Consider the following 12,359-nt stretch of genomic DNA (forward strand, 5'->3'; position numbering starts at 1 on the left):
CTAAGTGACTTGCAGATAGATGTTCAAAAACCCACCATATGTTGAATAAATATTCAGTAACCATCTTAGAGTTCTGAGCCACAGTCATAAATGGAAATCAGGATGGGGTAATTGGAGGAAAGTTATGAATCACCCTGGTATCCACAGTCAGGAAGTTCAGAGGTCAGAAGTCCACATGGGGAAGATGAGGATTAAGGGACTTGCAATTAGCCCCTGGAGAGAAAAACAGGCAGAAGAAGAATGAATGAAGGGCCAATTGTCGGTTTGAGGAAGTGAAAACATTCCCGTTCCGATGTCTCTAAACTCCATCTCAACTATGCAGGAAGTTATCCCAGGGTGTAGGCGGCCATGAGCCCCAAGGTCAGTGGTTCTTAGTCCTGACTTCACACTGAAATCTCTTGCAGAGCTTTAAAAGTAACTGTAGATCTGAATCTGGATCAGATTCTGGGAGTGGGTGCTAAAAGTCAGTCTTTGCTGGAGGAGAAAAAGGCAGGCACAGGACTGGCCAGGGGACAGGAGGAAAGCTGCATCTGTCTCCACATTCACCAAGAATCATGTCCACAGCCCTCACAGTGACTACGCAGGCTTGGTATGTAGAAGGTGTGCACTCTACCTGATCTTAGGTGGGGCACCTCTCTGGCTGGGCTCACGCTAAGAACTGTGTGGAGGTGATTTTGAAGAGCTCTGTGCTTGCAAATCTGAAGAGAAGAAGCCTAAAGGACAAATTGGACATATGTCTGTCAGTGGATAGGGCGGATGTCTGAGGTCACCACCCTCCAGTGTTACTGAAGCCTGTGGATGACATGGAGGAGAGGGCAGTGCCTTTAGGCCCTGGTCTCGGGCCCTGCATTATGGTATATGTGTAGAGGCCCAGTAGGTCTGCAGGATGAGACCAGCAGGAATTCTTTGGGGTTCACTGTGGCATAGAATGCAGACAAGACATGAAGTGGACACACAAGTGGATAGAAAGCCTAATGGACTTTGGAGGAGGCCCCACATAGACAAACTCTGCCAAATAAGAAAGAGGCTCAGCCATCTGTATGGAAATTAAGAACACTCTAAAAATACATGCTGTAGGGGCGCCTGGGTGGCTCAGTGGGTTAAAGCCTCTGCCTTCTGCTCAGGTCATGATCCCAGGGTCCTGGGATTGAGCCCCGCATCGGGCTCTCTGCTTGGCAGGGAGCCTGCTTCCTCCTCTCTCTCTGCCTGTCTCTCTGCCTACTTGTGATCTCTGTCTGTCAAATAAATAAATAAAAATCTTTAAAATATATATATATATATATATGTATATGCATGCTGTAGCTCAGGGGTTCTTAGCCTAAACTTTGGGAATGCATGGGTAGGTGTTTGAGACCCTGAAATTAGACATTCAATTGTCTTATGCAAAAAGGAGTTTATCTGGGTGTGCATAGTCCAAGGTACATTAAGCTTTTGGGAAAAAAATGTATCTAGTTATTCAGTTAACATCATCAGACCTCTCCCCCAACTTGTCTGTCTTTCAGTCTCTCTCAGTCTCTCATCTCTATCTCTGACTCTCTTATCTCTTTCCTCCATGTTGACTTTATTCTCAGGCAGCTTCTTCCTATGTGGTTATGGCCAAATGGTCTCCAGCTGCTTCAGGCTAACATTCCACCAACTCAGAAATCTCGTGGGAAGAGATTGCTGCCATCCCAGGACTTCTTGTTAAGCTCTCACGGTTTACGCTCCTTTGCTAAAATTGGGTCATGTGTTAAATTTGAATCAGTCCCTGTGACTGACTGGCTGAGCCCAGGTTCATGGACCCGTGCTTCGAGTGGAGGGTGGACAGGGAAGGATGTCAGGTACACCCAAAAATGTGGTCTGAGAATGGAGGGCTGCTTCCTCAAAGAAAAACCAAAATGCTGTTTCAAAAAGAAGGGTCATACATTGCAAACACATGGGGAAAATTGTCTACATTAGTGGTTCTCAAAGTGTCACCCCTGTACCAACATCAGCATTCTGGGGTAACCTATAGGAATGCGAATTCTCATGCCCTACCCCAGTCCTACTGAATCAGAAATTCTGGGGATAGAGCCCAATCATCTGTGCTTTAACTCACCCTCTAGGTAATTCTGATACATACTCAAGTCTGAAAACCACTGCACTACTGGTTCCCAAACTATGCTACATGTTACAAACACCTGGGGAACTTTTAAAACTACTAAAGCAAAGATGTACCCAAAGTGAATTAATATGAATCTCCAGGAGATTGGGCATCACTTCTTTTTTTTTTTTTTTTTAAGTTTTTTTTTTTTTTTAAATTTGAAAGACAGTGAGAGAGAGCATGAGCGAGGAGAAGGTCAGAGGGAGAAGCAGACTCCCCATGGAGCTGGGAGCCCCATGCGGGACTCGATCCTGGGACTCCGGGATCATGACCCGAGCCGAAGGCAGTCGTCCAACCAACTGAGCCACCAAGCCATCCCCTAGGCATCACTTCTTAAACTTAGTTCCACCCTGGCATCACCTGTGGGGCCTTAAAAACAACAACAACAAAAACAGCAATAAAAAAAAAAAAAACCCTAATGCCTAGAATTGTTTTATCTTAATTCCCATAAAGTCAACATAGTGTTATATTAGTTTCAGGTGTGCAGTATAGCGATTCAACAGTTCTATGCGTTACCTAGTGCTCATGATGATTACTCTCTAATCCCCATCACCTATTTCACCCATCATCCCCCCATCTCCCATCTGGTAGAATGAAATCTTATGATACTTGTCTTTCTCTGACTAACTTATTTCACTTAGCATTATACTACCTAAATCCAGCTGGGTTGTTGCAAATGGCATAATATCATTCTTTTTTATGGTTGGTGCATATATATTCTCCACATCTTTATCCATTCATCTATCGATGGACACCTGGCTGCTTCCTTAATTTGGCCATTGATAATGCTGCAATAACCTTAGGAGGGTATATATCTTCTTGAATTAGTGTTTTTGTATTCTTTGGGTAGATAACCAATTAGTGGAGTTACTGGTTCATACAGTAATTCTGTTTCTAATTTTTTAGGAAACTCCATATGGTTTTCCACAGTGGCTGCACCAGTTTGCATTCCCACCAACAGTGCACAAGAGTTCCTTTTTCTCCACATCCTTGCCAACACCTGTTGTTTCTTGTGTTTTTGATTCTGGCCATTCCAACAGGTGTGAGGTGGTATCTCATTGTAGTTTTGATTTGCATTTCCCTGATGCCAAGTGATGTTGAGCATCTTTTCAGTGTCTGCTGGCCATCTGGATGTCTTCTTTGGAGAAATGTCCTCTCATGTCCTCTGCCCACTCTTTAATTGGATTATTTGTGGATATTTTTTTGGTGTTGAGTTGTAGTAAGTTCTTTATGTATTTTGGGTACTAACCCTTTATCAGCTATATCATTTGCAAATATCTTCTCCAATTTAGTAGGTTGTCTCTGTTTTGTTAACTGTTTCCTTTGCTGTGCAGAAGCTTTTTATTTTTATGTATTCCCAATATATATTTGCTTTGATTTCCTTTGTCTTAGGAGATGTATCTAGAAAAATGTAGCTACAGCAAATGACAAAGAAATTATTGCCTGTGTTCTTTTCTAGGATTTGCATGGTTTTAGGTCTTACATTTAGGTATTTGAGTTTATTTTTTTGTATAGTGTAAAAAAGTGATTCCATTTTATTCTTTCACATGTAGCTGTCCGATTTTCCCAGCACCATTTATTGAAGAGACATCTTTTTCTCATTGCATATTCTTGCCTATTTTGTTGAATATTAATTGACTATGTAATCATGGGTTTATTTTTGGGCTTCTATCCTGTTCCACTGATCTATATATCTATATTTGTGCCAGTATCATATTGTTTTGATTACTACAAATTTGTGGTATATCTTGAAATCTGGGATTGTGATACCTCCAGCTTTGTTTTTTTGGTTTGTTTGTTTTTGTTTTGTTTTGTTTTTTCAGGGTTGCTTTGGCTATTCATGGTCTTCTGTGGTCCCATACAAATTTTAGGATTATTTGTTCTAGTTCTGTGAAAAATGCTGCTGGTATTTTGATAGGGATTACATTAAATCTGTGGTTGCTTTGGATAATATGGACATTTTAACAATATTTGTTCTCCCAATCCATGAGGATGGGTTATCTTCCCATTTGTGTCATCTTCCATTTCTTTAATCTTTGTTGTATAGCTTTCAGAGTACAGATCTTCAACTCCTTGCCTAAGTTTATTCCTCGGTATTTTATTATTTTTGGCTCAATTGTAAGTAGACTATTTCCTTAATTCTCTTTCTGCTACTTCATTATTAGTATATAGAAATGCAACAGATTTCTGATTATTGCAACTTAACTAAATTCATTTATCAGTTCTAGTAGTTTTGGGGTGGAGTCTTTAGGGTTTACTACATATAGTCATATAGTATCATGTCATTTGCAAGTAGTGAAAGTTTTACTTCTTTATCTATTTGGATGCCTTTTATTTCTTTTTCTTGTCTGATTGCTGTGGCCAGGACTTCCAGTACCATATTGAATAAAAATGACGAGAATGGACACCCATGTCTTGTTCCTGATTTTAGGGAAAAGCTCTCTGTTTTCTACCATTGAATATGGTACTAGCTGTGAGTTTTTCATACATGAATGCTTAGATTTTTTTTTAAAGCTTCTCTTATGATTCTGTAAGTGTTCAATAACCATTGCCCTACCCTCCCCTTTAAATTGTCCTGAGGACATTACCATAAAACAGCTAGATGCAGATTAGAAGAATCAGACATCTATTTTCTGAAATCCCTCAACTCAAAATTTGGTCACATATCTGATATTGATTCCCTTTTCTTTCACCTTTATGGTGAGTCTGTCTTAGCAGCTAGCTCCACAAGGACTAGGATTGTTTTTGTTCACCAATGTAGACCTAGTACCTAGAACAGAACCTGGCATATAGTAGGAATTCAAAAAGTATTTGCTGAATTGTTGAATAAGTCTGCCATGGGTCAGTGTCCCATTGGTGTTCAGGATTTCCTTGTTGGGTTGTAGTCATCACTGGTCTCATTCTGGAAGGCACATGAGGATGGTGATGGGACTCTGAGTTATTGGTGCCTAACACCTGAGTGAATCTCCAGGATGGCCAAAATGTGTTGACCGCATCAACTTAAGATGGGTAGGTAGTCCTAATGTTTTATGCCTTTGAGAGTAGGGTGGATTCTCAAGTTTAAAGGACCTGTGGACACATGTCTGATAGACTCTTTTCATAGAGACTGAGACTACTTTAGGGTCTACTCATACTGTAATCTCTGAAGTAAGGACTGGATCTTCCACGAACATCAAACTCAAGCCAGTTTCTGCAAGATGATGTCACCAGCCTCTTGGAAAGGATTATGAAAGAAAAATGATCAATGTTACCTGAACACAAAGGCCCAGAAGGAAGATTTAAGTGAAAAAATAAGTGGCTACCAAGCAATATTGAAGCATCTTTCAATTCCTGTCAGAATGCCCCCAAAGTATCTAGAGAGGTGGATTAGGTGGCTGGAATAATATAGACTCTTGTATCATGGCCCCTATGCAGGGGAACACAGGCAAATAAAGCTCATTTTTAGAAGGGCTGAGGTCCTAGCCAGTTGTCTGCCCTGGGCTGGCAAGGACAACCAAATGGCTCTTGTCTTTGGTGATACAGAAGAGAGAACTGGACAGCAGTATGTGATGGTTGCTGTAGGTCAGAACTGGAACCCAGGATAACTGTGATCCTGAATTCATTGAGGCTGATGAGATCCTGACATCACAGTCAGGATGATCGGTAAATCAGAAATCTGGAATGCAGGCTGCATGAGCAACTGGAACTTTTATTTCTCTGTTTTGCATGTGGAGCACCAGGGCACATTTCCTACTTAACAATGAGATTCTCATATAATCCTCACTGGGAGAGGCTATCAAGGAGATGGAAGTGTCAGAACTAGAAGTAAGATTTTGACTCTGGGTCCTACTGTTTCTATGGGGGGAAGCTCTTTAGAATTTCTCTTTAGACTCAAATCATCAAAGCCTCATCATGGTTCATTCATTCAGTTTCCTCTGTTATGGAAGAGGACCCTACATTTTAAGGGTTGTGTGTTTCCATGTGTGTGCGTGCACATAAATGAGTCAATGTATAGAAAGCAATTAGGAAATGGCCTGGCACAATAAATGCTCAATACATGTTTGCTACTGTTATTCATTAAGTTGTGCTGCTTTTATTTCCTGAGCATCTGCTGTGTCCCAGCTGTGTGGCAGATGCTGCAACACCCAGATCTAAACATCAAACTGAGAGAGGAAGGCCAAATCCTGCTAACTCCTAAAAGGCTTGGCCCCTGGCTGTCTTTCTTGTAGGTGGGAATTGGTTACCTGAGCGGTCAGTTTCTGGTTTTTTTAATCCTTCTCACAGACTTCCCTTTTTTCTGCTTGATGGGCCTTCTCTACTTTATGACTGTGGGATGGTTCCAGAAACCTAAATCTGGATAGGAAAGAATGGGAGAGATGATCTGTGAGTGATAAACAAAGTGGTTCATAGGAGGATCCAGTGGGTGAGAGGCCGGTGGGATTCCTGGTACGAGTGAGGGGTGTAAGTGCGCCCTTGAAATATGAAAAATATTTTTTTAAGATTTTTTATTTATTTATTTGACAGAGAGATCACAAGCAGGCAGAGAGGCAGACAGGGAGAGAGAGGCAGAAGCAGGCTCCCCGCTGTGCAGAGAGCCCGATGTGGGACATGATCCCAGGACCCTGGGATCATGACCTGAGCCGAAGGCAGAGGCTTTAACCCACTGAGCACCCTGAAAAATATTTTAAAAAGAAAAGCTTCGGGATATAAGGAAAGGAATGATAGACCCACTGTGGGTGGGGAGATGGTAAATGGAAGTCTTTCTCCACCCTGAGTAATGTCTTTGGAGTTTCTCTGGCATTCACCCAAATGGAACTATTAAATGTCTAACAGGTGCTTACATGCATATGTCTTTTAAAATTCTATTAGCAATCCTGTTAACTTAACAATCCTTTCTCCTCCTTTTATTTATTTACTTTTTCAATGAGGAATTCGATGATCAAAAAAGCGAAGTGACTTTGCCTAAGGTCAGAGAGTTAGTAGGCAACAAAACAGCTTTGAATCTGGGGCTTACGATTTCAAATCCGGAGTGCTTCGGCCTAACATCATTATGGGCCGGGAGCCTATAAAAAAAACTCAGGCGCTATGATCATGGTGAGCATTAAGTAGTAAAAGGAGGGCAAGAAAAGAGTTAAGTGAAGGTGTTTCAACGCAGAGGAAGCGATCCACGTTCCGAGACTGGGGGGAAGGAGAAGGGGCATCTATGAGAGAGGAAAAGCGTTAATCTTGAACCTTCTAAATCCGCTCCTCTCCCACCGCTTCGGCCTCGTCTGGTTGTATACGCTAAGCCAAAGCGGAGGACGGGAAACTGCGCGCAAGGAGGAGCCCCTAAGCACCTGTTGTGTGCGGTGGCTGTGGGTACCCCAGCCCGGACCCCCAGCGTCCGTCCACAGCCCGGCCGCTGGCGGGGACTCCGGCACAGCTGGACTTTGGAACTCCGCCCCTTGAGGCCCTCCCTCGCCGCCGGCACCCCGCCCCTCCTCCCCAAAGTGGCTCTGGCTCCCAGAAAGAGCGGCGGCCGCGCGGCGGGGACAGGGAGGGAACTGGCTCGCGGCCGCGGCGCTGAAGTTTCTTGCCCGCCGCGCTGCCACCCGCTGCCGGCGGCGCGGGCCATGCCGGAGCTCTGGTGCCAGGCGGCAGCATGAAGGGCGGCGACCGGGCTTACACCCGAGGTCCCTCTTTGGGGTGGCTCCTCGTGAAGTGCTGCTGTTGCCTCCGGTGCAGAGGTGAGTGGCTATCGCCGTTCGCGCCTTCTTTTAGCAAAGTCCGGGCCGGCGAGGTAGGAGGGAGGAGTTGGGGGGGGGCGCGGCCGAGGGGGTTCGCTGGGCCCCGCGTTCGCGTCCTCGTCCCCAGCAGAAAGCGGGCTCGCTGGCGGGGAGCTTCTGACTTGGATGAGGAGCTGCAGTTTGGCATCTCAGTTACTTACTTGTCAGCGACTTTGGATGTCAGGACGCCAGCCTGCGGGGGGCGGGGGGAGGCGGAGGGGGGCGCTGTGCGGGGGAGCCTCGCCTCGGCACACCCCCCCCCCCCCCAGCTGTGTGTCCCTGTAGTGGCCGAGGCGCACTTCCCTGCTCTCATTTACATATGGATCTCAGCTGAGGGATTAACTAGTGACTCCTAGCTATAGGAATGTGTTTGACACTTGTCTCTACACTAGGAACTATTTTTGCCAAGTGACAATTTTCTTCGGGGACTGCAGCGGGCTTTTCGCTTGTCTCTGCTGGGGCTTTCGCAGGCTCGCTGGGTTTGCAGCTCTGGGCCGGAGCTGGGCTCATTAATTAACCAAGAACTCTCTGTGTACCCAATTAGGGCTGTATTTAATTATTCTTCTAATTTTAATGTTGAGGAGATGGCAGGAAGCAACTAATTTCCCCAAAATCAGCCTGCAAAACAAGATGGTGAGAAGGGTCACAGAGAAAAGGTTAGCAATTGTGGAGCCTCTCCTGAAAAAGGAATGGGGCTTTTCCTCAGCAGAGTGCCCATATGTTCCTAAAGCGGTTCCTGTCACTTTAACATTTCAGCTTAGAGGGTGGGGGAAGAGAGGCTTTGTTTCTTTGTGATTAGAAGGGAGAATATGGCCCCTTGCTTGATAATTCGCCCTTTTTAACTTTCACCTATTGGGGTAAAATTTCCCTCCACCCCCATTTACAATGCCCCCATCTCCTGCTTCATTCTCATTTTAAAAAGTCCTGATAGAACTTTCTCTCTGAGTTACTGATAAATAAACGTCATCCAAGGAACCCTTAATCGTCCTCGTCTATGCCACACACAGAGCAGAACCCTAACAAATTCTTTACCCTGAGCTGATAGAAGGCTACAACAACTAATTAAACCTGAAGGACATTTTCCCAGTTCCTAATGCCAGCATTAGCCTTTCGGTCTCTGCATTAGCCTTTCGGTCTCTGCATTTAATTAGAACAGCCTGGAACTTCGTGGTAGCCAGCTCTAAAAGCCAGAATTCGGATGGAGAAGGAATCATAGAAGGCCTGGGACCCTCACCAGAATCTAAGCCTAGCTCAGAAACATTCAAAACCAAGGCTGGGAATTGAAGGAAGGGAACATTAAAAGGGAGAGAAGGCAGGAAATGGCCAAAGAGAATCTCTGAGTGGGTGGGATTGCTCTGAGGGCTGAAGGGTTTCCAAGCAAGGATTTCTTGGGAGCCCATTTCCTGTCAAAAGGCAGAATTCGGGGACTTGGGTAGTGCTTTTACTAAAGCCCCTGCAGCGGCCTGCTTGAATCCAGATGTGTGGCAGCCCCAATTTGCCTGCAGAGCAATTCTCCTGGGTTCTCTCAGTCCTTGGCTCTGTTTATGGCCTCAGCTGCCCCTCCCGCTCAGGGGGCCCAGGAGGTGGGGGCTGGGGGAGCCAGCCTCCAGCCTTCAGGACTGGAAAAGCAGTGGCTGCAGGCTCTGCAGCTTGCAGAGGGGGTGTGGGAGGAAAGAGGGTGTTGCAGGAGCCAGAACCAGAGCAGGAGGAGACCAGTGACCCTCAGCTGAAAATTGCGGGAAGTAAGTAATGAAAGCTGCTTGAAAAGGGAAAGGAGAATAACAGAGGTGGGTCCCTAGTCACCTTCTCCCACTTTCCTCCAGACTCCTCCCCAGACGTGAGATGTGAAGATGGCAAGCTGGGACTAAGATCTGAGGAAGATGGGGGGCAGTGAGGTAGCCACCCTTTAAAGAATCCTGGGCCTCAGCTGGGCAGGGCGATCACGATTGTGTATGAGGTATGCGGCACTACGCTGAGGCCCTATAGGTCTGCTCTAACAGAAAAGAGAGATCCCAGTGGAGACTACAGGCATCTATTCTATTCGGAAGCTGACTGCAAAGATAGGTCTTGTACTGAGTTTGAGCACCTTGCCCAGAGCCCCGGAAACTTGCCTAGTTGCCTAGTTGCAACACGGAGAAGGGCTTAGAAAAGTCTGAGAGGTTGGCCGGCGTGGAGGGCAGCGCCACCCGGGACTGCGGCCTCTCTTTTCAGTTGAACCAGTTCCTCTGGTTGTACAGACTTCAGACAATTGAAAGGCAGCTTCCCCTTTTCAATAAGGGCAGCTGGCTGTTTGGCTTCTCTCTCTTCTCCCAAGAGAACTTGGCTGTCCTGCTCCAGGAGCTGGGCTCTGAAACCGGAGGGTCGGAGCCCACTACTACAGTTCTCAAGTCTAGGGGCCTTCCCCCCGCTGGCTTCCGGTCACTCAGAATTCAAAGGGTAGAGGAAAATCTAAGAAAAGACCTTCTGAAGTCTGAGGAAAAGAGGAAGTAGAATGTTCTGGCTATTTTTGACCAACCTAAAGCTAAGTGAGGCATCCTGGACTTTCTCTGGTGAACCCTAAGTGGTTGTAATTGTTAGCACATGGTTGAGAGTCAAGGTCTTAGTGATGGACCTGTGTGGTCTTTAAATACCATATTTGAGGAAAATGTGGGAGAAACTAGTTGAGCCTGTCTTTTGATTTAGACAAGTGAGGAAAGCTACTATCTCATTGTCTCTCTTGGTTTTTGGTTCTAGTGAGTATGAGGATGGTAAAGGGGTTTGATGCAAGGTGATCTTTCTTCCCTCCCCTGAAATTGGTACGGAAGGGCAGGAAAACTGAAAACCAGGGGTAAGATGAAAACAGATGAGGTGAAAAGGAAGAAAGACAGCAAATACATTTATAACTGCCTTTTTGAAAGTGAAAAAGGGCCAAATGTGAGCTAATAGCATGTATATGTGTCTGAAGGCTGATTAATCATTGATGTCACACTTTGCGGGAAGTTTCGGGATTGCTCTGGCTACTTAGACTTTCCTTTAAGCTTGAAGAAGTGGGTCAGCTGTGGATTCTTCTTCAGTTATCTTAAATTTTTAAAAAGCACCTTGTTTCAGAGACAAAAGGAATTGAAATCACCAGGATATTGCTAAGTTCTATGCTGCAGACTGGAATTTGTGACTTCTAAGATCATGGAGCCCAAACATTTTTTCTGACCTTGCTAGGTGAAAGCCAGTTTTAGAGCCTTTAATTTTCTAGTCCACTTGTAATTAACTTTGGGTGTGTGGTCCAAAGTCCTTTCTTGGAAACCCTTCCCGATCACTGTCCTCCTCTGCTTCTCCACAGTATGCCCAGGGTTTATTTATATTTGTTTATTACTGTATCACCGTCCCTGCATCTCAAGCCCACGTGCCATTGTGTGTCCCCATTTATGCTATAAGTGCCCAGTTCAGGCATCTGAGTCTCTCAGAAAGAGAGGAAGGAGTGGTGGCTGAACCGGACTCAATCAGCCTAGAGGGGAGGCACTCAGATCACATTCCCATGGTTTTTTCACCACAAAGGCAATTGGGTTCCAGCCTGAGTCTGACATGGGGCCGGGGTAAGGGCTGTGGGGCTTCACAGGGCATCCCAAGTCATCGTCAACTATAAGCTCTCTTTACCCCCTACCTTTTCCCAGAATGACTATGCAGGGACCTCATGACTTGATGTGAATGTCTCTTCTTTGGCCTATAAATGAAGATAGCTTATTTTATAGACTGAATTTGATGTGTGAAAGCATGACATCAAGTTCCTTTAGAAAGGTGCTGGTAACCTCAAAGAGAAACCCTTGTGACATTCACTATTAGTGACTTAATTCACCACTCCATAAAAGCACAAAAATCCTTGGGGCCTTAATGCACATAGTCTTTTGTTTCTTCATCTCCCGGAACATGCCTCTACCACAAAGAAAATGGAATCAACCATTTAGCATGTATGTTTTTCCAGTGTATCTCTTGTTTTTTCTGCCTCCTGGGGAGATACCCAGACATGGGGAGAATTACCACACACACCAACCGCCCCTAACCCAAATCCTGTTTCCTTTCCCCTATGTGATTCTCTGACTAGGGAGTAGCAAGAAGGATGCCAGTTATTACCTGAAAAACAGTACTGATGGCCAATTGTATGTCCCTTGTAGAAATAGGAGTGTTTGGGTTTGGTGGGATGAGGTGGAAACTGGAAACAGAACCTGAATAGCCCTCCTCTGCTACAGCTGTAGGTCCTGCAATCACCAAAAGTGCTGTAGACATCACCCCTGTGGTTCCATGTGCTACAGGTTGGTGGGTCCTAATGTGGAATAAAAAGGTAAAAATTCAGACCCTGTATCTGTATTTTTATGCAAAGTGATTTTAAAGTTAAAAAATAAAAGTGAACATTGGGGATTCACTTCCAAGCCCCCTATTAGAGTCAATAACACTCCTGAGAAGTATTATTGATATTCTCCTTCACGATAGTTCCCCCTTGAGTATCTTGATGCTGGTCTGTT

The 12,359-nt window shown here is 45.0% G+C and overlaps 1 protein-coding gene across 22 annotated transcripts in view; it reads left to right on the forward strand.

Annotated features, from left to right (window-relative positions):
- KALRN (kalirin RhoGEF kinase) overlaps positions 1-12,359 on the forward strand; it is a 659,050-nt gene that overhangs the window by 530,340 nt on the left and 116,351 nt on the right. Inside the window, exon 1 of one of the 22 annotated variants that reach the window (XM_032335621.1) lies at positions 6,811-7,827. The exons of 15 other annotated variants lie outside the window; for them this stretch is intronic. In XM_032335621.1, coding sequence (XP_032191512.1) covers positions 7,743-7,827 — 85 coding nt within the window. In that variant the 5' untranslated portion in view covers positions 6,811-7,742. Of the gene's footprint in view, positions 1-6,810; positions 7,828-12,359 lie in introns of those variants that run through there. 6 more of the 22 variants (XM_032335610.1, XM_032335631.1, XM_032335659.1 and 3 more) reach the window with 6 other exon arrangements.

This window comes from Mustela erminea, chromosome 1, assembly GCF_009829155.1.
Source record: "Mustela erminea isolate mMusErm1 chromosome 1, mMusErm1.Pri, whole genome shotgun sequence".
NCBI lineage: Eukaryota > Metazoa > Chordata > Mammalia > Carnivora > Mustelidae > Mustela > Mustela erminea.